The 26,812-nt window shown below is 43.8% G+C and overlaps 1 protein-coding gene across 2 annotated transcripts in view; it reads right to left on the bottom strand.

Annotated features, from left to right (window-relative positions):
- Positions 1-26,812, bottom strand: part of NEK10 (NIMA related kinase 10) — a 155,935-nt gene that overhangs the window by 126,431 nt on the left and 2,692 nt on the right. For both annotated transcript variants that reach the window (XM_058657180.1, XM_058657179.1), the window contains exons 2-6: positions 18,241-18,351; positions 17,918-17,978; positions 14,215-14,345; positions 12,806-12,904; positions 4,232-4,316 (exon numbers count right to left, since the gene is read on the bottom strand). In XM_058657180.1, coding sequence (XP_058513163.1) covers positions 4,232-4,316; positions 12,806-12,904; positions 14,215-14,345; positions 17,918-17,978; positions 18,241-18,314 — 450 coding nt within the window. In that variant the 5' untranslated portion in view covers positions 18,315-18,351. The remainder of the gene's footprint in view (positions 1-4,231; positions 4,317-12,805; positions 12,905-14,214; positions 14,346-17,917; positions 17,979-18,240; positions 18,352-26,812) is intronic.

Consider the following 26,812-nt stretch of genomic DNA (forward strand, 5'->3'; position numbering starts at 1 on the left):
CTCTCATGGTCCCCCTGAACAAGCCAATGAGAGAAGGGAGGAAGAGGTTACAGCTGTGAAAGGGACTGGCGTGGAAGCAATGCTACAAGCAGTAAGTGTTTTTAGGCTATCCCTGTTGGCATGGACCAGCAGGCCAGTGTGTGTTCAGGTGGCCCTCACCTGTTCAATCAAAGCTGCATTGTCATCTCTCCGCGGACTGAACATTCACACCAGGAAGTTATTTGAAATACAAACAGTAGCCAGCCTTTCTATTCTGAGAAAGCCTCAAGTAAGAGAGAACATGAGCGTGCGGGAAGACACTGTGCTCACCCCTATGACAGCGGCAGGTGGGGCGTCGGGGGGAGAGGGCACAGGTTCTCAAGGTTTCCTCGTGGCATGTGAAGCGACTTCGGAAACACTGGACACACCCGTTAATTCAAGCAGGAATTAAATATGAAGAAACATTTATGACAGGAATTAAACATAATGCTGTGCCGCAGTGGGTGAAGGTGACCCAAACATTCTGTATTAGAGCTCGAATTGTAGTCAAACCCCCTGCCAATGCAGCCGGGGAGGCTGTGGAAGAAGATCCAATGCTTGGGCCCCGCTGACCCCCGCATGGGAGACCCTCATGGAATTCCAGGTTCAGAACTTTGGCCTGGCCCAATTCTGACTATCACAGTCATTTAGGGAGCGAGCTACCTGATATAACCCTCTCTCTCTCCATCTGTAGCTCTGTCCTTCAACTAAATAAATCTTATTTAAAATGATATCAAAATAATCCTATGAGCACTTACTAACTTGAAACCTCACATGCTATTCATTCTAGAAGAGCTATGGATAAAGGACCTAAACAAATATTGTATACATTAACTCTAGTTAAGGTAGAATGTTTTATACATCTGTGTTTGGTATACGCTTGCAATGGGGGAATCTCAACTGAACTTGAGCTGTGGTTATGCAACAAGGTGGAGGAATCCACCATGGTGGGAGGGTTTGGGGAGGGGTGGGAGAACCCGAGTATCTATGTAACTGTGTCACATAATACAATGTAATTAATGAAGTTAAATAATAAATAATTAAATAAAAAAAATAATAAATAAAAAAAAATAAATAAAGTAATACTTAAAACCACTTCTATTTTATACCTATTCAACAATTTTTCCCCATTTCTGATAGATAAAAAGCTCTGTCTAGGCTTTGAACAGAATACAAACCCACAGGTGACAGTATTCTACTTCACTGAATTTTAGGCAAATAAGAGATACAAATTACCAAAGAATTAAGAAAGAATAAGATGAGCCCACAAGAAAGTTATGAATGGAAGTACCAGAGTGGCCCAGAGTGGGGACACATTGCTTTCCGCTGACACAACTGAAGAAAACTTTATCAGTGGTGGTTTCTGAATGGGAACCGACAGGATGGATAGATTTGCTGAGTGAAGATGAGAGAAGAGGGGGAATAAAGCAGGCCCCAAGCAAAGAACAGAGCAGATCCAAGGCTGCATAGAAGTTGTACAGAAAAGATATCCAGGTGTTCTTCAGCTGAGCAAAGCAGATTCACTATCCCATGGAAGAAAATTCCTGGAGCAGTGGGGTCACACCATGTGGGACAACTTGGACATGAGCCTACCTTGAATTCTTTCTTGCAAACCATAGGACCCAGAGGAAATGGATGAGCAAGGAGTTCCCCCTTCTTATCCTTCCTCTCTGGCAGCTTTTCAGTGAACTGGAGAGAGAAAGTGTAAGCTGCAAGCCCACTTAGAGGTCAGGGGCAACAGGACCTAGATGTCGGGACAGGGGGTCTGTGTGCAGGTACGATCAACAGGAGACAGCTGGGAAGGACTGAGTGTAGGTGACTACGGATGATGACCTGACTAAGAAATGTAGGAGAGCAGACAAAAATGGCTCAGCGTCGGACATGCTGACAGGATGCCCGAGCCAGAGAAAACAAGTTGAAGGAAAAAGATTAGAACCTGAAGTAGTTCACATGAAGAAGTGTATTTCAAGGCTTGGGAGTGAGAAGACAGCAAGGGAGAAAACAATGTGCAGATGATTGGCCACAGTCATGGTTACTTTGACAGGCTTAGCATAACAAGACATTTATCTCTTCAATAATATTAACAATACGAGGCTAGGTCAGTGTTTCCAAACCTATGTCTTAGAAATAGTCTTTTCATTTTAACACAGGAAATTAAATCAGGTGTTCTACACAGAGAGAGGAGGAGAAAGAGAGAGAAGAGGAAACGACAAAAAAAAAGCGGGGGGCGATGTTCAAGTTAGGCTGGGAAATGCTGAGTTGTACAGAGTTTAGCAAATGCTTCATGTCAGGAGTTCCTGCTGCTGCGTGCCCTGTCTCCAAGGCGGGCAGCAGCATCCATCTTTTCCCAGGACCATTGCCCAAAGCATGCTCCCTGTCACAGAACACCAGCCACTCCCCTTTCGAGCACATTTGAGAAGGACAGCTCCTACAGGACATCGCCATTGTGTATGGAAAACCCAAGCTTCAAGTGTGAAAATGAGCCATCTCCCTCTCCCTCCGCCTCTGGCAGTGAGGGGAGGAAGGTCAGGAGATTGTTGTGCTTCCTGGTGTTGTGATTCAACCAACGGGGTTGCACAAGCCCAAGAGTGCAAACCGAAAAAGGCCGTGACAACAATGAATGCATACAACCGGGCTTAGCCATGCTTGTTAAGTGCTCTGAGAAGCAAATTCAAGGGCACACTGCCTGCCTGCAGCAATGGCATCCATTATAGACATTGGTTCACAGCCCATCTGCTCCACTTCCCAGCCAGCTCCCTGGTTAGAGCCTGGCAAAGCAACAGAGGATGGCCCAAGTCCTTGGACCCCTGCACCCATGTGGGAAATCTGGATGGAGTGCCTGGTTCCCAGCTTCAAAACAGCCCAGCTCTGGTGATTATAATCATTTGAGGAGCAACTCAGCGGCTTGAAGAGCTCTTTCTCTCTCTGTAATTCTGACTTAAATATATATATATATAGATATATATATATAATATAAACATATATATATGTGTGTGTGTGTGTGTGTGTGTGTGTGTGTGTGTATCTTTTTATTGGAAAAGCAAATAAACAGAGAGAAGGACAGACAAAGATCCTGCATCCACTGGCTCACTACCCAAGTGGCCGCAATGCTGCAGCTGAGCCGATCTGAAGCCAGGAACCAAAAGCACCTTCCTGGTCTCCCACGTGGGTGCGGGGGACCAAGGGTTTGAGCCGTCCTCCACTGCTTCCCCAGAAGAAGCAGGGTGCTGGAAGGGACAGGAATCGGTGCCCATATGGGATGCTGGCGCATAAAAAGGGAGGACTTTAGTCACTAGGCTGCTGCGACAGGCCCTGTAACTCTGACTTTAAGTGAAATAAACAAATTTTTTTAAAAAACTATGAGGGCAAAACTTCAACAATCAGGTGTTTCTGATGCATAAAATAGTGTAAGAGCTGCTGTTTTATGCAATCCACCACCTGGGGCTGGAAGAAGTAAGTCCTGAAGAAGATGAGCTAGGAAAGCATTCCTTCAGAATCTCAGAGCTGAAGCACTAAATCCTTGCTACTCAAAGCGTGGACTGTGGGTCAGTAGCAGCAGCAACCCCGGCAACTTGTCCCACTCAGACAGAGTCTGAGGCCTCGGTTTATACCATACCGGAGCAGAACCTGCATTGACAAGATCCCAGGGCATTCCCCATGCACATTAGAGCTGTGGGGATCGAGAAGCAATACATTCAACCAACTAGTGAGAAAATAATAAGATTCTTGACGTTAAGAGCCTCTTCTGAGATGCACGGGAGGCCCCTGCTCTGCTCTGACTCATACTTGGGCTCTGAATTAGGAAGAGGTTGAAGTCTGAAGCAGCTACTCAAGCTGCAGGCATGCCTTGCTTAAACTGTACCGTGGGAAGACACACATGTTCATGCTGACTTCAACTTACAACATCCCTGATGGTGTGGACAAACTGTCCACCTCCTTGAACTATTGGATGAAAATTCCAAGCATCCATAAAAACATACACCAAGAATTGGATCCACTTACTCCCATAGGACATATGGCAGGAATGTATAGGTTCTGTTGTCCCCACTAAATCACTACTTTCAAAAGTTCTCAAATAGAGTGTGAGATACTTCCTGAATTTAGAAATTATCAAGCTGTGAAAGAAAAAAAATCATCATAATCTGCTTCAAAGAAGAGCATACCCAATATTTTACTTCTTCTTCATGTAAGTCAAAAAGAATTGTCAGCCCACCTGATAACACGGATCCCTCATTAGGAGTCTCAGACAGATTAACACTCTCAAAAAATGAATGGACGGGGCTCGATTAACCCACTCTCTGAAAGAAAAGACAGAACAGGTTCATGTTTAAAGGGTCAGTAGATCATTTTATAAACAATGCAAGATTATGAAAGGAGAAAGAAGAATGCGTACAGGATTGCCCACTTGGTTTACTTGAATCTATTTGCAATGGAGACTTTTGGTACTAGAATACTTGGTCCATCTTAATTCAACACACACACAAACCATCTTTTATCATTCATTAACAGAAGTCTAAAACTTACTCAGCACATGGCACCCCAACTGAACCAATAATATTTCCTAGCACCCTAAAATGAAATAGCTAATAAATCCCAATGATTAGGTAGATCCAACTTACCAAGAGATTATTTCCTAACAATTTGGAGTTCACTTGGAAAAGGAACATATATACATCAAAATTAAAAGACTTTCATTTCATTTCTGAAAACCCACAATGTGTGATTAATGGAGTACGCATACCTGCGGACATCCATGAACTTCTGAACCTAAAAAAAACAAGGCAGATGCTATGGTCCTTGCTTCCTCCTTCCTCTTCCCACTGATTGCTCACAGGATACTTGTTTTTTACCTGGCTTCAGAAAGACACACTGCCATCTGAAATGCTGACATTGTCAACGGCCTTGGGCACTTGGCACTGTGTCTGTGCTTTCCTTGGGGATTTAAAAGGCCCATGGTGCCCAGGAGTTCCCTGCATCTGCAGAGCTGCATGCTACGTAGCTCAGGAAATACAGTTTTCCTTAGATCAGTTGCCCCAGATTTAAACCCTTAGATGAAGATGGTAAATTCAAAATGAATGATGCTCTCAAGAGAGATCTACTAGGGTGGGTTGCTTATTTTATTATTTGCTCTTCATTAGTATTTATTTGAAAGGCAGAGAACTACAGAAACAGTGTGAGAGAAATTTCTCACTCTCTGGTTTACTTCCCCAATGCCCACAGCTGCCAAGACTGGATCAGGCCAAAGCCAGGAATCTAGAACTCAGTTCCAGACTCCTCCATAGAGGGCAGGTCCATGATACTTGAATTGTCATCTGCTACCTTAGAGGGTATACGTTAGCAGGAAGCTGGAATTAAGGAGCAAATAGAGTCTCAAACTCCGACCCTTTGGGTCCAGTGAGATAGCCTAGTGACTAAATCCTCACCTTGCAACTGCCAGAATCCCATATGGGTGCCAGTTCATGTCCCAGCTACTCTACCTCTCATCTAGCTCCCTGTTTGTAGTCCGGAAGACATACCTGGCTTCAGAGGAGCTCAGCTCCAGCAGTTGTAACCACTTGGGGAGTGAACCAAAGGACGGAAGATCTTTCTGTCACTCCTCCCCTCTGTTATCTGCCTTTCCAATAAAAATAAATAAATCTTTAAAAAATTTAATACTTAGATCTGTTACGGGGGAAAAATCCAGGTTCTTCTAAAAATAAAGGCACAATTCAACTAACCCCAGGGTTGCCACCCAGACTGGATTACTTCCGGCTAGTAACCAGCCTGTGGTTCACCCTGGCTTCATACTGCACACACCCTACACTGATTAAGAAGCCACATGGTAAAGTTGAATTAAAAGCAATGATCTGGAGGTGGGAATTGTCGTTAAACAGTTTAAGCAGCTGCTTGGGCTGCCCACATCCAAATAGGAATGCCTGGGATAGAGTCCCCACCTGGTTCCAAGGCAGATACACCCAGGGCTCACGTACTTGAGTCCCTGCCACGCACATGGATGACCTGGATGGTGCTCCTGCCTCCTAGCTTCAATGTGGCCCAGTCTTGAGTGTTGAGGACATTTGGGGAGTGAACTATCAGATGAAAGATATTTCCTTATCATCTAAGTATTTAGTCATCCAGTTTTCCATCTCTTTACTTTTCAAATAAATAAAAACCAATAAATTAACTTTAATAATAATTTGTGTGAGTAGTGGAAAAAAAAAAGAAGCGGTGATTCTAATCTAGAGGGGGAAATGGCTTTAATCTTGAAAAAGAGGGAGCAGGCAGAAGGCAAAGACGATTTCATCTTTCAGGTGCCAGGGTTAGCTAAAGATAGCATGTGGCCCCAGCGGTAACGCAGAGATGCTGCCTCCCAAAGATAGAAACAGGAGCACGCTGCAATCGCTGCTGGCACACCAGGGGCTGAACGCTGACGACTTTTCACTCTTTAAGAGGAAAAGTCACAGAATGTTCTAAGAGATGATTCACCCTACAGACATGTGTTCACTTAGTGTTTTTCCGGTGAGCTATATACAGTCCTCCCAGGGAAAGGTCATGACCTTTCCAATGTGTCCTCATAGTGAAATATTTACAAAAAGGTTTTAATGTCCTGTTTTCTGCACACACATTCACATTCACACACACACACACACACATACATTCCAAAATGAGTCTTTTTTTTTTTTCACTGTCAAAAGAGTAAAAATAAATGAGGACTTCTAGAAAAAAAAATATCTCAAGAGTTGAAAGTCCTATTCCAAGCAAAGGGCATTTTTGGTTTTGTTTTGTGATTTTGGGACTGCAGCCCAAAGCTATTAATATTTCTATGTGATTCTGGCTGGGCTGTTGCAAATGTAAATAGAATTCTTGGTGTCTGAGTCCTCCGGCTGCTCCACTCCGTGTGCTGGCCTCTGAAGACACAGTTGGTCCCTGCTTGGCTCCCAGCCCTTAACCCCCAGCAAGGACATGGCACCTGCGACAGAGTGGTGTGGTGTCAAAGGGGAAATACGTGCGCTGTAAGCTGATACACACATCTGTTTGCCAGGAGCAGCAGAGCGAGGAAGCACACAACGTAGTGCAACCAAGGAATGACTGGGAACTCTAGAGATAGTCAGTACAGACCGTCTTCCTTCGACTGATACGGAACAGAGATGCCGGGTGCCTGGCCTCATTTTACACACAACAATCCGAGCTGGATTCCAGACCCTTCTGGCCAGTGTCCCAACCAACCCTCCCCCTCCGCCTGAGTCTGACACGGGGCTATCTAGGACTGAAGAGAAAGAGATTCTCCAAATATGTGTAACAGGAACAGGAGCATTCTGCAGAGTGGGAATCTCTTGAGGCAGCCCTGAAAAACTTGTCTGCAAAGAGATGGTTGGTCTCAACACAGCAGCCTCGCAGAAGCCGACGCATGAGGAGGCAAATGCTTATCCCCTCTTGTGACTGAACTCATGCCAGTGCCCTCATGGCGCTGTGAACACATGACAGCGGGATAAGTTCCCCCAGCCTTTGTCCAGGACCACTTGCCATTCTGCTGTCAGCATCAGATGCCACCTTCCGCTATCAACAAACAAGAAACAGTGGCACCCGTGATGCGCTGTGTGGAAAGACAAAGGGCAGGTGGAGTTTCAAATTCACGCAGAGTACAGAACACGCTATGTGCCCTAAGAGCTCCACGTGAGAATCAGTCACGAGGCTGTTGGGTCATCTTAGGAAGCTAGGGTCACCACAATCAGCCAGAGCTCCCCAACGTCTAGCAAGGATGGACCAAATCTGTCCTGAGGGAAAGGACCACAATGATCCCCTCTGTGCAGCATGCCTCTCTCCATCTCATTTCCAAAATCCAGCCCTTTCCATGCTGCACTAATAATAATAATAATAACAACAAATCAAAAAGAGCCTGCTACCTTTATCTCAGTGTTTGAAAGTAGAAGTCAAGCCTGTTTCAACTCTCAAATGTATAAGGTAGAGTCAGATTTTTTTTTTTTGATAGTTGAGAAAATAAAATTCCCATCAAGGGCCTGGCACAGTACCCTAGTGGCTAAAATTCTCACTTTGCACGCACCAGCATCCCATATGGACACCGGTTCTAATCCCAGCGGCCCCACTTCCCATCCAGCTCCCTGCTTGTGGCCTGGGAAAGCAGTCGAGGACGGCCCAAGGCCTTGGGACCTTGCACCTGTGCAGGAGACTCAGAAAAGGCTCCTGGCTCCTGGCTTCAGTCATTGCAGCTGCTTGGAGAGTGAATCCACGGACAGAAGATCTTTCTGTCTTTCCTCCTCCCTGTATCTCTGACTTTCCAATAACAATAAAATAAATCTGATTTATTGCCTGATTCTCAAAGTGTGTGTGCTGATGTGGTCAGGTTTAAAACCATTTCTGGTGGCCCAAAGTCAATCGGCTATTTTCTGGGAAGGTGGGAATCTTTTCATTTCATGCCCATTAGACTTCAAGTGGATACGTTTCCACCAAGCATCAGGTGGTCAAAAGAATTTGATTAATAAAGTGATGACTTTCCCGGGGGCAAAATTGGAACCAAATTTTTAATGCCCCTTTATCAGTAAAGAAGCACAAAATGAGAAAGCATAGAAGAAAAACGTATCAGCCAGTATCTTGCACCTTACACCTCAACATCCTTAGCTCCCACATCGATCAAAACAAAGTGGCCTAGATTTTCAACAGAAGAAAGATGAAAAGGAACAGGCCAAGAGAAGGTATTCAGGCATACATCCACATCGCTGAGATTTTGAGGACCTTACTAAAGCTTTATCTGCATCCAGTCTAAGGCAATGACTTGAAGCTCTCGCTCTGGGGAGGTTTCACATGGACAGACTTCACCGAGGGGACCAGGCCTTCCCTTTGCCGGGAAACATTCAAAGGCACCTGCTAGTCTCTGTGATGAGACCAAATCACCAAGACAGCATCCCCCCATCAACTCCATGTATCACAGGGATTGATTCAAGACACCAAAGACATTCTGGCCATATCCTAACCTCGGGTCCTCTCATCTCACCTCCTTCTGTGATGGCGTCAGGACAACCAGCACTGAGGGCCAGGGGAAGCTCAAAGGAAAACAGCTGCTAACCTGGTGGTCAGCAATGGATACTCTCATCGGAAAACAGGTAACTGCAGCAGTCCTCTTGGTGAGAAGTTTCCAGAAAGTTTTCAAAGCACTTTCTGTAGTAATTTCTATGAAGGCCATGATGGTTTGGCCAGACATTTCTCCCCAGTTCGAGGAGTTCCTTCGTGTATGTAAACACATTCCTCACCTAGTTCGCCCCAAAACTCATGTCCAAAATATTTTAAAAGAGTAGCAAATATTTCAGAAGATTGGACACAGCAAGAATACTAACTTCTCCACTGCAGAAAAGTGAGTGAGTTTGGGGGCAAAAAAAAAAAAAAAAAAGATCATGCTAAATGGAACAGATGTCTCTGGAACTAAAAAGAGAGTAGTGGCGGCCTGCTCACTTCTACAAAAGTCACAGGCAAGGGAAGAGGGATGGTCTGAGTGTTCTAGGACAACAAGACCAGGAAAAGCCAGCCAAGAGAACCTGGTTTAATATTACCAAATTTCCTGTTCAGAAAGGAAGAGATAAAATATTATCTTAAGGACCTGGCACGATAGCCTAGTGGCTAAAGTCCTTGCCTTGCAGGCACTGGGATCCCATATAGGTGCTGGTGCTAATCCCGGCTGCTCCACTTTCCTTCCAGCTCCCTGCTTGTCACCTGGGAAAACAATCGAGGACGGCCCAAAGTCTTGGGACCCTGCACCTGCGTGGGAGACCCAGAACAAGCTCCTGGCTCCTGGCTTTGGGTCAGCTTAGTTCCGGTCATCGGGACCACTTGTGGAGAGAACCAGGAGATTGAAAATTCTTCTGTCTCTCCTCTCTGTAAATCTGACTTTCCAATTGAAAAAAAAAATTTTTTTTAATTATCCTGAAAATAAATTAAGAAACTAAGATACATTTTTATCTCACATCTTACCGTGGCAAATATAAAACTTTATACTTCTCTAGCAACTAGAACAAAACAAGAAAGTCTGCTAGCACTTTGGGCCTATATGTTTTTTTTCTGAAGAAGGACATTATCCAACCTCCTTGAATTCACTTTTGATTTTTGCAGCACGGAAAGTTTCATTTTTTGAATATTTGTCAATGAGTCTTTCTTTCCCCAATAATTTCTTCCTACCTCTGTTATTCAAGTCTTTATTCTTAGAGCCTCCTCTTGTCGTCAAGTGGCCTCATTCTGCCAGAGCATCGCTTTTCAGATTCTACCAGTACATTACCATCACTCCCAATAGCTTCATGAAATCCCATGTTTTCAGCCAGATTTGCAAATGCATTTCATGAGATTATTTGTATCACAGCAGTGAGGAATAGGCCAAGAAAGGGGAGCCCAAAGAAACAAACAAATAGAAGAGATGTTTGGTAGAGGTCAGTTTTATAAACACTCAGTTAATTAGAAAAAAAAATAATGTCAACATAGTGACAACTGTGACTTTCCTCACTGCCTCCTAACAACCTGGTCTTGGATACCAAGCGCCTTGTCCTGGCCAATGAGATGGAAAAGAAGTGAATTTATTTTCTAACTTCAGAATCTCCTATAGACAAATGAAGTTGTGGAAGAAAGCGTGGAAGATCAGAATTTCTTTCCCTACCCTGCCACACATCCAGATCAGCAAGCATTGTGTAACAATCTCAGGTTCAGGGTCAAACTTTTCCCTTGACCTTTGAGATTTACCTTGAGGTATTTGCAGTGTTACCTTATCCGACTCTGGATTAACAAGTCCTGTCTAATTCTAAATGCCACGGGGGCAGTTCCATTTCTGAGAATGAGAGGGATTGGGCGCAGGTCACACTCAGGTAAAGAACCCAGAAGGGAGGCATCTACCAAGCAGAGCTTCAGGGAAGACCACAGATGGGGAGGTTGAAAGACAAGAGCCATAACAATGCCATCACCAAATGGGCAGAACTTTAGAGAGGAAGTAGAAGGGGTAGGAAAAACTAAAGTCCCTGTAAGTCACAACACAAGTCCTGTGTGTTAATGTGTATATCTTGTCCGTAACCAGAATTGGACCAAAGATTAATGTTCCCACCCCCTGGTTCCAGTCAGTCTTTAGTCATCTAAATACAAATTATTTACATGTACCACATTTCCCCTTGTGTTGGAACAGTGGATAATTGTCTGAAAAAAAGTAGAGCTTTGAGTCCCCAAGAACAGGAGGAATGCATATCTCGGTTATCTGAATTCTTGCTCTCTCCTCTTTCCTCTACCTGTTGCTTCTTTCCTCTCTTACGTATGGCAGGCATTCATCAACTTGCTTGTGAAATTGAACCTAAGCTTCCATCCAAATTTAAATCTGACATTCTAAGGAAAGGGGACGAGAGACCATAGAAGAAAAGGCCTTGAGATGCAATTCTGTAATTCTAACATTATAAAGGAATGAGAAATGGGGTCTTGGTCATCTCACCGAGGTTATACGGGGTGAGGGACAATGGAAGACATTTACACTTAAGCCATCTTTTGCCCAGCCCTGTTTTTAGAATAGAGCTGAACATAGCAATCTGTCAGCGAACAAAGCATGACATAAGAGGATGCCCTGGATGGTCCACATTCCTGAATTCCTTCTCCTACTATGAAAGCAAGGAGATCTGCAATGATCTCTTCCTGATCTGAAGATTTCCAGGGGCTGCTCATGTTACAGGATACCTCATTAATCACTGAGAATTTGCAATGGCCCTGCGAAGAGATCTCTGGACTTCAGGATTGTGAAGATGTTTTTCAGTTGGTGGATGTCAGCCCTTGCCCAGTTGTTTTCCCTAACAGCTTCTACATCTAGCACTTTGCCCCAAGTGCTGACCTAACAAATGGCCATGTGCCATTCCATCCTTTTAAAAAGTTAGAGAACATTTATTCCTAGCACCATTTCATGCAGAGTTCTTTTGCTATTCATCATTGTTCTACCTGGTTAAAGCTCAAGAGAAAACATCCAAGGATAACTTCAGGTTCTTCACGGTTCTCAGTAAAGGTTCAACAATCTTTCAGTGTACAGTCAGAAAGTGAGCAGGGAAGCCAGGTGCACAACCCTGATGAAGATCCCAGGCTTGTTGTGTCATCCAGACCAATTGAGATATCCCCTCCATAAACCAGGCACAGACACATGGCAGTTGCAGTCGCATTGTGTATCTTCTTCAACTCATCAGTTACTGGCAGTTACTGTCCAGAGCTTTAAACATGTGGTAAGAATGGACCCTATCCAAAAGATCAGTGTTAACTCATCCTTCGTCTATAACACAAAACATATCTGTGCTGGGACGGGGCACAGAGCAAAGGCGGGGATATCTGGTCTGTCCTCAGAAGAAACTTCCTTAGGAGGCTACTGCTGAATGTCATACACTCATCCCTCCGTCCTTCAAGACCAAGGTTGGATGAGCCCCTTTCATCCATCATTGCATCCACTGCAACACTGTGCCATGAGAATGGCGGCCATGGTGTTACCTAACACCTCTTACCCAAGAACTCCTCCTTGAGTATATACAAACTCAAAATAAGGAAACGAAGGGGAATAATGTAACAGGCATGCTTACTATTTTACTTTATCTGTCATCATTTCAGCTTACGACAGTATCTACCCAGAGTAAGATGAAATGCAATACCTACTCATTCACCTCCTAAATGGCCTTTGCTCAGTTTCATCCTTTACGTACATGGTATTCAACCCTGTAAATCGCTTCAAGTCATACTCTAGATATGAAATACACAAAACATGCGATTATTGGGTAAACACCAGTTGTTTTTCCGACAATCTCACCTGCAAATGAGTCTATTTTTCACCAGTGCCGTGAAGATCTCCTGAAATAGTTGATGCTGGGGGTGTTTGCTGAAGTTTCTCTCATTCTTGTAGTTGATACTGAGATGAAACAAGAAGGAACATATTTGTCTCAAATTTTTTTTTTGGCTGCCTTAAAGTCACAAGTGTAAATAAACATGATCTTGATTAAAACAAATATTGCAGAAATATTGGGGTTTGCCATAGTGCTCAGGACAAGTAGCACTTGTCAGTCTTTGTTCTTTCCTGTCTTTCAGATGGCATGGCACACAGCAAGGGCTGTATTCATCTCCTAGCACAGGAATATTGGTAAATTAAATATGTAATAATTTTAAAAGTATTTTGTGTTCCTCTTTGAAAATATATTTTGAAAATACGTATTTCTGGTGGATGAGCATTTGGCCAGCAGTTAAAGTAACAGTTGGGATTCCCTCTTCTCACGAGGCACTGCCTGGGTTCTGTCCCCAGCTCCAGATCCTTGAAGCTTCCAGCTGAGGTAGACCTGAACTAGCAAAAAGAAATGTCTCAAGTGATTTTGTTCCTGTCGTATGTGTGGGAGACCTCCATGGTGTGCCCGGGTCTCTGCTTGAGCCCAAACCTAGTCCACTGAGTGTGGACATTTGGAAGATGAAGAAATAAATGAGAGTTCTTTCTTTTTCTCAAAAATAAAAACAAAAAGAAAATACAAGCCCCTATAATGTTATGCACTTTTTCCAGACCATTAAAATGCTATGTGATAATGTGATAGGGAAAATATACATAGGTCAAATAAATGCATGACCATTCTAGAATGTGCATACTCTGATGCTTTATAGTATTCATTATTTGCAATGGTACTTAGTGTCACGTGACCTGAGCACCTCGTCAAACTGGAAGAATCAGATCCTGGAAGGGGAGTGACCCGAAGAATGTGCAATTTCCAGGAGGTCTACTTGGCAACAGACATAAACACGAGCTGACACTTTTGCTGTTCAAGGTGAGGTGCTCTCCCTGCAACTGAAAAACTCCATTGTTTTTGACAACCACCATCTTTAACCATCACGTCAACTCACAGCAACCGCTTCCTTCAAGCCTTCTCACTATCAGCAAGAAGCCAACAGACTAAAACAAAGCGAGGAGTCAACCTAGCCAGGCCAACAACCTGGAACCACTTCCTCGTTGAGCAAACCAAGTGCATGTCAGCAGAGTATCCTGCAATTCCCAGGTCAGTTCCCCCTGTGACCATTAAACCTGTTATTTGCACATCATTTCTGGGAATGGATCGAGCTCTAAGTAATTAAGTTTAAAATCTCCTTGGTAAATTTTGAAGCAGGTTTCAAGTTTCAGTCTATGATTTAAAAAAAAAAATCAGGCTGATGAGAATAGATTGTTGCAGGTAAGGGATTTCTTACCTAAAATTTTCGAGTTCAACAGCTTCTGTGGACTCATGCCAATGGCCCCGGGCTCTTTGTCCACCCACCTTGATGGCGACCTCAGACCTTGTCATGCTATTTTGGGCACTATCGAAATTAATGGCTGGAAGCTACAGAAATAGAAGCACAAAGCACATGAGAACTCACTCTAGCATAGGACAAAGAGGGGAAAGTGAAAAGAACAATAAAGATAATAGTTAAGTCAAAAGCAGTGGTTTTCAAAGAGCTGAGCACCCTTTGACTTAAACATTTACAATGTCTACTTGAAGCTGCTGTTTCCCTCCGTAGTTTACCACACCACACATCACCTTGGACAGCAATTTGAATCTTTTCAGCCTCTCTCAATTATACTGTGACCCCCTACACAGGCAGGAACTTAACCTGGTTTTTGCTCAGTTCTCATTCCCCAGCACTTAAAGCAATGCAGGGGATCCATCTCTCTGATTTGAAACACATAAGCAAAATATCTCTTTTGGGGTGGGGAGGAAGAACACATTAGGCCCTGTGGTAAGTAAGAAATGCAGAGATGAGGCCCCTAATCCAGCAGGATCTCATACCACAGCAATGATTCAAGTCCTGGCTGCTCCGCCTCTGAGCTAACTCCCTGTCAACGTGCCGAGAATGCGGCCCAACCACTTGGGCCCCTGCCACCTACAAAGGAGACACTGGTTCCTGGCCCAACGTGGTCCAACCTGGTCCAGCCATGAGCATTACAGCCATTCAGGGAGGAAACCACCGAAGGAAGATCTCTGTGTGTGCACATGTGTGTTGTGTACGTCTGTCCCTGCCTTTCAAATAAACAAAATGTCTGAAAGCCAAAAACAGAAATAAAGAAAAACTACAGAGATACACAGAGAACAATCAGGACAAAGCACAACAAAACAGAATGCTGAAACACAATGAAAGCATGAGGACCACAAACTGGCTCGGTACAGATTCAGAGAAAGGACATTCACTTCTCTTCAGTTCCCTGCCTAAACCCATGAGGAAGAGTTCTTCCGTAACTGGTAATCGGCCATCTTGGCCCAATCACAAATAAACAGGTCATGTCGTAGAGCAGAAATTCAGGTGAGTGAAACTTAATCCCAGAATTCCCTTAACTGAAGGATGACAGAAGTCTCAGAGTCAAATATGCGGCCTCTTCGTATAGTTTGTTGGTTCTTTCGGCCTGACCCTGACTCCACGGTCACCGTTTGTTTTCCCTTTGTCTTGGGCCTTGGTTTTAATGTATGATACAATGGTTGTACTTTATGATCCCAACATTCCTTCTGGACCAACCAAGGTATAAATAAATTCCCGAGTTAGTCTCTCTAATACCTTCCTTCTCCTATAAATGTCTCCACATTATTTCCCAGCTAGGAGAACAGGGTGTTCACAATGACATTTATTGTTTCAGAATGACAACAAATAAAAGTTTTATATACAGAATCAGGCATGAGTTTGTGAACCTCAGAATCTGCATCTAGTTTTGGGCAACTGTTTTCCTTTTTTGCTTAGAACTGTACCTTTGGAATAATTCCACCATTGAAAATACACACTTCTGTTCTTGTGAAAAATTTTACCAAGAGGTTTGACACGTGAACTTGTCAGACAACAGATTGTAAGTTCTAAAATTGGCTAAGGGAGGGAGGAAATCATCAAATTAAGTTTGCCAGATGTTAACACAGAAGTGATGTTGAAAGGGAACACAGTAGATCTAGTTAGCATGAACTTCAAGACTGAAAAATTACTGTCAAAACAACACCACTAGTATTTCTTCTGCCATGGCCAGGGGGTATTCATCCTTTTACAGTGATCCAGTTCTTAGGTCACAAGTCAATTTAGCAAAAACTGTTCAAGAACTTTCCAAGCAGAGGTGACAGTGCAATAGAGGCAAAAGTCAAAATTGCAGGCATTGGGCAATGTATGATATGATCCTATTAGGAAATCATATGGACAGCAGGTTCTAAAGCAAGGCAGAAGAAAATACTGCACCAGTCCAAGGAACCACTTTGGGAAGAGAGATGTCACTTATGAAATGGAGGAGCTAAGGAGGTGGTATTACCAGATTTGGCCTCGGAATTAGGCAAGATTTTACAGAAAAAAAAAAGCTAGAAGAAGGTATTAATGAGAGCAAAATGCAGAAACCATTGATGTGATGGTTACACTGTAGAACATACAAGAATGTGAAATACAACCAGAACTGCATGCTGTCATCTTGGTTATTTCTGCAAGACAGGATGAACTTGGTGTGGGCTGTCATCCAGAAAGCCCTGAGAGCAGGAAGTCAACACGATCATTTTGGCAGGATAGAGGAAGGCAGAGGAGGAAGAGTGACTGCTGAAACAGGCAAGAAGCCCAGAGTTCCTGAGGACTCATAGCATGAAGCGCACGGAAGAAGGGGCTCGCAGGGGAGAAGAGAGTTTCAGGCCATGTTTCTTTCAGATCAGTGATCACACAACTATTTCTTCAATTGTAGTTTAATTCCCCAAATCAGTCAAAAATATCTAAGTGGTTAGAAGCATCTGTTACGAAGTTGGGACATCAGCATTCAGAACTATCCTTGGAGCTACTAATTTCTCTGTGCCTTAATCTCCTCAACTGTAGAAGAGTTGCATTTTTTTAAGCAGGACAATGCAGGTAAAATATTATGTATATAGCCAGTAGTCCCCAAACACAAACTACCACTATTTACCCATTGGAAAGACCAGTGCTTCGGCAAAGTGAGTTAATCTACCACAGCAGTCCCAGCAGGTCGTATGGGCACCAGTTTGAGTCTGGGCTGTTCCACTTCTGCACCATATCTCTGCTAATGTACTTGGGAAAGCAGTGGAAGATGGCCCAAGTGCTTAGGCCCCTGCACCCATATGAAAGACCTGGAAGAGGCTTCACGTTTTTGCTTGGCAGAGCCCCAATCATTACAAAAATTTAAGCAGTGAACCAATAGGTAGAACATCTCTCTCTCTTCTGTAACTCTGTGTTTCAAATAAATAAATATTGGGGGAACAAAGGAAGTCATTCTCCAAGATAAATAAATAGATAGCAATTCTATCATTCTCTGGTAGAATTGCTTTTACAAAAACCATCAGGGCTAAGTTACCAACCACATGAACTTCTAAACAAATACAATGGAATACACTTTTTAGGCTGACCATCTGGATTTAAGTCTCATCCCTGTCCTTGATACTTGACAGTGCTAATAAGTGGCTGCTATTACCACTATTATTAGTATAGCATCTGTTTCCCAAACCTCCATAGAGAGTCTTTAATCTTATGATTTTCCAAAGGCTTACAAAACCAAAACCAAGAAGAAAAGCTGAGAGAGGAATCGAAGCAGAAGTACCATTTTTTCCATGTCTACAAAAATATTCAGATGGTATTATAAAAAAATAGTCACAACTCAACACTCTGCTTTCTTCTGGGTGAGGTACCATGTGTGGCAGATCTCATGACCTTGGTATAGCAGCAAGGGCAACATTTGGAGGAGTCAGAGATATACAGGTGCTTGCCCGAGAGAACAAAAAAGGGTTGTGGCAGCCAAGTCTCGGTAGAGTAAGCGAGAGTCCTCAGAGGGAGAAAGAGAAAAGGTGTGGAAGAACAAAGAAACTTGATACTTCACATTCATAAAGATGTTAAATAGATCTGTTCAAAAACCTAAGATTTCTCTTTCAGAAACACACACATGTTCTTTGAAAAACACTACCTGTTGTTTGCTTGACTGAACGTTCAAAAGGCACCGAAGTCTCTTAAGGTCTGAATAGTCCCTAGGAGAAAGAACAACACAACATCAACCAACAAAAAGCCCCAGGTGAACACGGTCATGTCCCCCACTATGTCAAGGCCACGTGAAGGCCTCCTGTATAGACTGAAATGGGTATGTTCTAACCATCTCCTTTAGAACTCTACAAATGATCCAGTGTTTCAGTAAACACTGTAACCCAGAGGAGCAGTTGTCAAGCGTCTATTTTATTTCTCAGAAAAGCCATTGAAGTCTGTTCAGTGCCCGCTGCCTTCATTAATAATTACCTGGTGCCAATCGCTTGCTGTTGTTTATCGGTTGATTTTTCTGTGGTCTTCTCCTTTCTGTCTTGATCAGGCATTGTAAAACATCAATGCCCCAGAATTAACATTGCATTCCTTTCAAAGTAAAATGGGGGAAAATCAATCTTTATTTGGATTGTGTGTGTGTGTGTGTTTTCAGATATTTTGAATAATTAGCATAGACAAAATTGACTTTACACATCTATTTCAGAAAGCAAATACTAACATTTATCTCTAATGGAATAATAAATTGCTAATGTGAAGACTATTGACTATCATTCGAAGGACTCTAAATAAATTTAGGGTACCATTTCTAGTAATTCAAGTATATTTTCTGGGTCATCCTTAATTCAAGTATTTCAATGCACTGCCTGAACAAGTATTGCTCCATAGGTCAAAAGTTGTCACAATCTGCATTTCCAAATGATATCCCTTAAAAATCCTCCTGAAGCTCAGCTGGAGTTTGATGGTGTCTCATTTGTCTTCCTGAACTAGTGTCCTTAACCATAGGCTGGCAGTCCAGAGGACTCTTTATCTGGGGAGTCCCACTCACAGATCAGCGCTCAGGATTGCGGCTGGTACACACAATGTTGCTGCATTTCTAGAATCACTAGACTTTGCAAGCTGCTCTCTGAAACCCCTTAGGGGTCAGCAGCAGTCATTCAGCTGTTCTGGAAAATATGGGCCAACCTTACACAGCCCCTGAGCTCACCCTACTTCCCAACAGTGAGACTGGCCAGCCCAGGAATACACACAAACAGGCATTTCCATCTTGTGGATTAAACTCCGTAGCATCCTCACAGACCTCATACTCCTCCCAGTCACCTTCCCAGGGTTAATTCCAACTCTGTTTCCTACCCTCACTTCAACAGAAAACAATGTGTTTGCTTTCTTTTCTTGATTTCAGATTTAAATGTTATTATTTCTGGAATAGAAACACAAAGAAAAAGCACAACTAAACATCCTACTGGTTTTATTTGATTGAGTGTAAATTTCCCAATCTTGCTTCAATTTCACAGTTTGACTTCAATGTGTTGTTCGGGCATGGAAAAAACATGCATCATTGTGTTATAATTGCATGACTCAATTTATTATGAAATCTATGGTCAAAATCCAAATGTTTCAAAGGTACTGAGAGGCAAAAGAAATGTGCCAGTGAATGCTATACTGCAACAAAAACTCATGAGCTTTAACTTTGTAAAATACATGGCTGATCTCAGCATTTAAAAATGATTTCTTCAATTACAGCTGTCCCATTTGTGACAAATAGCTGAGCTGAAATCCAGAATTGGGAACCTAGGCTGTCATCACAGCTAACAGTAAGAAAAGGTACAACATTAATACATTAGCATTATACTCAGTTTATCCTCCACAGACTCATTCATTCATTAAGTACTTCACTGAACACTTACTATGTCTGGTCTCAAATTGAAAACAGACAAGCACAACTATGTAATTCATCAGGAACAACCCACTTATGACATTGGATACGTTTTGTGAAATGTTCATATAGAAGTTCAGTTTAGCATCTGCTCTGCTCCAAAGCAAGTTAAGAAGAGAGGGATGGAAGGAAAGAAGGGAAGGGTGGAAAGAAGGAAGAAGGGAGGCTCTGCAAGTTAGTGTTTCAAAGCGAAAGATCCAAGGGCTTTTAAACATCAGTAGAAGAAACGGCCCTGGAAGTTCTAAAATCAATGGACATCTAGTCAAGACAAATAGAATCTAGGAGAATCTAGTTTTGCTGTTCCTTGAGTGATAGGAAATTTCACGCAGACGTGGTCTGTTGTTACTTCAAACTCCAGCTCCACCCAGAGCTCCAAACAGGTTGAGAAGTGGGGAATGCCAGCCCCGGAGATAAGCACATGCAAATTTATGCAGCAACCTGTAGACTTCCTGTTTGAAGGTGATCACAGGTTCACCACTACCAACGGCTGTCAAACATCTGACTTCCTTGCTTAATCTCCATAATTTTATTGACCTGGTGCATGAACAGGAAATAATCATCTAATCGTTTTCTCAGTTTGAAATTAGTATGTGCCCTATGAGCTGGAAGAGTGAATCCAGATAGCTCTCTGGAAAGGTTTCACTTAATTAAACATCAAATACATTCACCAGAATCAGTAAAAACAGACAATTGCTTCTAGGATTAAAAAAAAAAAAAATCCTTTCCACTTCATGCCTGCTAAAATGAAAGCTTTTCTCCTAAAACTTCGAGAGGTTAGTTAGGAATGCTTTAACATATTTAATCTACTCTCTGCTTAAATTAACAAAAAAGGTTTCCACTGTAATAATATTTAAAATCTGAAATGAGCTGGAAGGTAGGAGGAGGTGGTGGGGGCCGCGTGAAGGCAGGGAATCAAGTTGCTCAAAGGCAGACAATGTATTATGAAAGTTAATTCCAGGGCTCGGCAGCGTGGCCTAGTGGCTAAGGTCTTCGCCTTGATCCCATATGGCTGTTGGTTCTAATCCCGGCAGCTCCACTTCCTCTCTGTCTCTCCTCCTCTCAGTATATCTGACTTTGTAATAAAAATAAAATAAATCTTTAAAAAAAAAAAAAAAAAAAAAAAGAAAGTTAATTCCAGATAAAGTTCAGGCAAGGCCGAAACTGTCTAAGCCAAAACTCTCTGGAGTATGGCTGTTGTCTGATTCCACAGAGGCACCCGCACGTGCAGATCAGGCCCCTGGAGCTATCTTAACCTGAGAGAAGGAAGCTGGACCCTCACATTCCTACAGTCTTTACTCCTTGGCTAAGGGTCCCTGGCGGAGGTCAGAACAGTCAGACACTCTGGGACCAAGGGACTCCAACAACTTGAGTAAGTTCACTAAAAGACCAAAAAAACCCAAAAACAAAACAAAAAACACATTAAAGTCAATGCCCAGGATACACCAACAGCTGAGAGTACTCAATAGGTTCTGGTCCGACTGTCCACATACCCTGCCATGATCATTGCCCCACGTGGAGGAACTCTGGGGAGCACAGGGATCTATGCTGTGGCTCTTCACTGAATAAGCACGGCCACTCCCAACTATCATGTCCAATCTCCCTCCTCCTTTGCCTGTCTTCTCTAGACCACAGCATGACCTGCGGCCTCGCAGCCAGCCCTGTCCTCGCAGCCAGCCCTGTCCTCGGCTGTCCCCTCTCCCCAGGGGATCACTTGCAGCCCGTGATTGCCCTACTAGCTCTGCTTTCCTACTTTCCAACTTCGAGCTCGAAATTCTGACCATCACCGTCCGCGTATATAGTGGGCATTCCAAACTTAACAAACCCCTCCCAGAACCATGGACCCCTATGGCCAGGACCAATGCCTGAATGCCCTCCTCTCGGGAACTGTCCCCTGCCCTGGTACAGCTGATCAAAAGAACCGCTCGAGGACTAGTCTCTATCCTGCTCTTTGCTCTGCCTCCCACCCTCAAGCCATGAGCACGGCTAGTCGGCCCGCTCATCTGCCTACTTCCCTTGTTTTCCCCCTAGGACAGCTCTCCATCTTCTTGGCCCCAGATCGTTGCTGCAGCCCTCTTCCTGCTATCTCTACTTTTACTTTCATGTCTGTGTATACACAGGACCCCCAAGGAATCATTGAAAAATACAAATCGGCTCAGGCCACTCTATCACGTACCACTTCCCTGTCGCCTCCTCTTGCACCTGGCTTTTAACAATGACGTTCACCTCATTGAGTTCTGCTGCCTTCTCCCTCCTACTCCACCTTCAGCCAGGGTGCCTTTCCTTTTTCTCTCTCTCTCTTTTTAGATTTGTTTTATTTTTTATTAGAAAGTCAGATATACAGAGAAGAGGAGAGACACAGAGGAAGATCTTCCAGCCGATGATTCACTCCCCAAGGGGCTGCAATGGCCGGTACTGCACTGATCTGAAGCCAGGAGTTCTTCCGGGTCTCCCACACAGGTCCAGAATCCCTAGGCTTTGGGCCGTCCTCGACTGCTTTCCCAGGCCACAAGCAGGGAGCTGGATGGGAAGTGGAGCTGCTGGGATTAGAATCAGTGCCCATATGGGAGCTGCTACCCAGGGAGCAGGGTGGGGCTTGGGGCACAGTTCCATTGAGAAAAGTGCTCCCATGTTAAAAAAATAAAGACCGAAACTGGGGATGCTGTAACACTCATTTTGCAAATGAGGCCATAGAGCATACAGCAACACTTGCCACACAAACACGTATGCTGACATGGATGTTTCTTCCATAACAGAAAAACTGGAGTTATATTTTGGCATCATTTTTTAATATGAATGCATGTGCGCAGTAGTAAGACGTTATATATAAAAATCAAATGTGGACTCAACACAGTAAGCTAGTGGCTAAAGCCCTCACCTTGTATGCACCAGGATCCCATATGGGTGTCAGTTCATGTCCTAGCTGCCCCACTTCCCATCTTGCTCCCTGCTTGTAGCCTGGGATGGCCCAAAGCCTTGGAACTCTGTGCCCATGTGGGAGACCCAGAAGGTCCAGGCTTCAGATCAGGTCAGCTCTGACGGTTGCAGTCATTTGAGGAGTAAATCAGCAGATGGAAGATCTTCTCTGTCTTTCCTTCTCTGTGTATATCTGACTTTCCAATAAAAACCAATAAATCTTTTTTTAAAAATCAAATGCATGCTACTTTGTGAAGGACAACTTCCAGGATCTTAGTCTGTACACCACAGTTGTGAGACTAGATACCATCTCAGATGGAAGAGGAAAGAGCTTTGGAAATCTCATGATAGAACCAATGGGTTTGGTGTTAATAGTCCTGATCTAGTGCTGACACAGGCCCAGTTCTGACACCCTGCTATTTTTTTTTTAAAAGATTTATTTGTTTTTATTACAAAGTCAGATATACAGAAAGGAGGAGAGACAGAGAGGAAGATCTTCTGTCCGATGATTCACTCCCCAAGTGAGCCGCATCAGCCGGTGCATGCCAATCCGAAGCCGGGAACTAGGAAACTCTTCCGGGTCTCCCACATGGGTGCAGGGTCCCAAAGCCTTTGGCCGTCCTCGACTGCCTTCCCAGGCCACAAGCAGGGAGCTGGACGGGAAGTGGAGCTGCCGGGATTAGAACCGGCGCCCATATGGGATCCCGGGGCGTTCAAGGCGAGGACCTTAGCCACTAGGCCACGCTGCTGGGCCCGACACCCTGCTATTTTTAATTTTTTTTTTAACTTTTAAGAATTCTCAACAGTAATCCCTACCTCCCATGGCCATTTGAAAATTAGGTTAATGCTAAAACAGTCCCTGGAGACACACAGCTCATTTGCCCAATCTCTTGGTGGCTACAGGGCAAATACATATGACAGATAGAAAGAAATCCCAGTATGGTAAAGCACCGGACTGATTGTAATCAACCTAAAGTATGCAGTGTAAACCCATTAATTATAACATAGTGTGCATGTGTGCTGTAGATTTCAGATCCTCTATCTGGAAGTCTTTTTTCATTCCATGGTTGCCTGAGCTTCTCTGTCTCTTTCTCCATATATATATATATATATATATATAAAGACTTATTTTTACTTGATAGATTTACAGAGAGAGAAAAAGAGAAACAGAGAAAAAGTGAAAGAGGAAGAGAGAGATCTCCCATCCGCTGGTTCACTCCCCAAATGGTTACAAGGAACAGAAGTGAGCTGATCTAAAACCAAGAAATCCCATCTCCCACGGGGGTGCAAGAGCTTAAGGACTTGGGCCATCCTCCACTACTTTCCCAGGCCATAAGCAGGGAGTGAGATTGGAAGTAGAACAGCTGGAACACCACCAGAGCCCATATTGGATGCCAGCACTACAGGTATAGGATTAATTCACAACACCACCACTCTGGCTCCTACTCAAAGATCTTTAAATGGCCCAATTATTGGTAAATATGATGCAGAAAGTCATATGAATCATGGGATGAAGCTTTTTTTCCCTAGCATTCACTTGACTGTATCTTAGTAAATATTCCATTTTATTTACGATTGGAGGGTGGACGCTGTGATGCACCAGAAAAAGGTCCTGCTTGGGCTATCCACATCAAATCCACATCCAACATCCAGACACCTAGGTTTGAGTCGTCACTCTACTTCCTGCCCAGCTCTCAGCTAATGTATACAGTAGTTTTAATTTTATCCTTTATATTCCTGTTTTTCTTCAGTAGGAAATGTGTGTGGAGTGAGAAGAGAGGCAGTTATTACAAGAAAGAACTGTATAGAATAGGCAGTGGTAGTGGCTGGTGTGATGGTTCAACTGATTAATCCTGCAAGTGCCAGCCTCCCATATAGGCAAGGGTTCATGTCCCAGCTGCTGCACTTCCAACCCAACTCCATGCTTAGGGCCTAGGAAAGCAGTAGAGGATGGGTCAGAGCCTTGGGAACCTGGGCCGGCATGTGACATACAGCAGAAGTTTCTGGCTCCTGGCTTCTGTTTGACTCAGCTCCTGCCGTTGAGGCCATTTGGGGAGTGAACCAGTGGACAGAAGATCTTTCTCTTTCTATCTACTTTTCCCTCTGTAAATCCATCTTTCTAATAACAAGAAATAAATCTTTAAAAAAAAAAAGAATAAGCAGTGTCAGGAACATAATTAATGAATGAGCAACGGCGGACGGCGATGGCAGAGGGCCGTGCAGTTCAAGTCAAGCCTGAGACAGCTCACCATGCCAAATGGACTCAAAATCATAACAGTACAAAACAAGACAAACTCCTCACATAGCAGCTCCCTTCATTTGCCAGGTAAGAAAAAATTAATGTCCAGCAAGAGAAAATATGCCCCAGACCACACAACATCTTAAGCTGCGGTGGAACTCAGCTGCAGGATCTAAATCTTAGTGGGAAATCCTAGCATAGATACCCAAGTGAAATCTTGTTGACACTGGCCGTAAGTCCAGGGCAAAGGGAAATACACAATAGGAGTTGGAGTTTGCATAACTTCACCTCCTGGACCCGGGGGTGTTCGCAGATATCCATTCATTCACCTGGTGTGCTCATGTGAAATACGTAGGTGGTGGCTTTTCATATCATCAGATGGAAGGAAACAAAGACACAGTTGGCACAGAACCTCCAGTGGCAGCAGCGGGCAAATATCCTGGCCTTGTTCTTGAGTCAACTGACTTGGCACCTTTCATGTGCAAATTGTTTATACTTTAAGTCATATTGATTTTATATTTAAATAAGTACTTGGCGATCAAAAACCCAAGACTTTACCTGACAGTATATTGGTTCTCTCCTCTCATCCTTGCTCCAGATACCTTCCCTCTAACTTCCACTGCTTCTCACATTTTTTGTTTTTAAAGACTTACTTATTTTTATTAGAAAGACATGTATACAGAAGAAGAGAGAAATGGAGAGAGAGCTCCCATCTGCTGATTCACTCCCCAGATGGCCTTAGCAGCTGGAGCTGAGCCTTTTGGAAGCCAGGAGCCAGGGGCTTCCTGTGGGTCTCTCAAATGGATGCAGGATCCCAAGCACCTGGGTCATTCTCTGCTGCTTTTACAAGCACATTAGCAGGGAGCTGAATTGGAAGTGGAGCACCCAGAACTAGAACTGGCGCCCGTAGAGGCTTTGTCTGCTATGCTACAGCACTGGCCTGTATGTGGGATCGGTGAGCAGAGCAGAAAGATTGTTTACCCCCAATATTTATTACACATTTTCAAAGATTTATTTTTACTGGAAAGTTAATTTTTTTTAAGATTTATTTATTTTTACTGGAAAGGCTGAAATACAGAGAGGAGGAGAGACAAAGAGGAAGATCCTCCGTCCGATGATTCACTCCCCAAGTGACCGCAACAGCTGATGCTGTGCCAATCCAAAGCCAGGAGCCAGGAACCTCCTCCAGGTCTCCCACACAGGTGCAGGATCGCAAGGCTTTGGGCCGTCCTTGACTGCTTTCCCAGGCCACAAGCAGGGAGCTGGATGGGAAGTGGAGCTGCCGGGATTAGAATCAGTGCCCTTATGGGATCCCAGTGCATTCAGGGCGAGGACTTTAGCCACTAGGTCCCATAAGGGTGCCAGTTCATATCCCAGCTGCTCCACTTCCCATCCAGCCCTTTGCTTGTGGCCCAAGAAAGCAGTAGTGGATGGCTCAAAGCTTTGGGGTCCTTAACCTATGTGGGAGACCTGGAGGAAGTTCCTGGCTCCTAGCTTCAGATCGGCTTAGCTTTGACCATTGTGGGTGCAGGTTCCCAAGGCTCTGAGCAATCCTCTACTGCCTTCCCATGCCACAAGGTGGGAGCTGGACGGGAAGTGGAGCAGCTGGGACACAAACCTACGCCAAAAGTGATCCCAGTGCTTGCAAGGTGAGGATTAGCTGCTGAGCCATCTTGCCAGCCCAGAATAATTACGTGTTTCAAGCATACTTTCCAAATCGGGAAGACTTGTTCTCTGAAAAACTTAAGACTCATTCTCAAATTAAAATCTTAAACCCTGTTCTCAAGTTAACACTTCCTATTTCCCCATCCACCCCTTCTTTTGTGTGTGTGTGTGTCTTATCTAACACACATTTATTCATGGCACTTCCTACATATCCACTGCTATTCTAAAAATTTGTCCAAATCACCCCATTCTCAGGTGAGGAAAAACATGCAAAAAAAAATTTAAGTGATTTGAAAGAT

This window comes from Ochotona princeps, chromosome 30 (assembly GCF_030435755.1).
Source record: "Ochotona princeps isolate mOchPri1 chromosome 30, mOchPri1.hap1, whole genome shotgun sequence".
In the NCBI taxonomy this organism is placed as follows: domain Eukaryota; kingdom Metazoa; phylum Chordata; class Mammalia; order Lagomorpha; family Ochotonidae; genus Ochotona; species Ochotona princeps.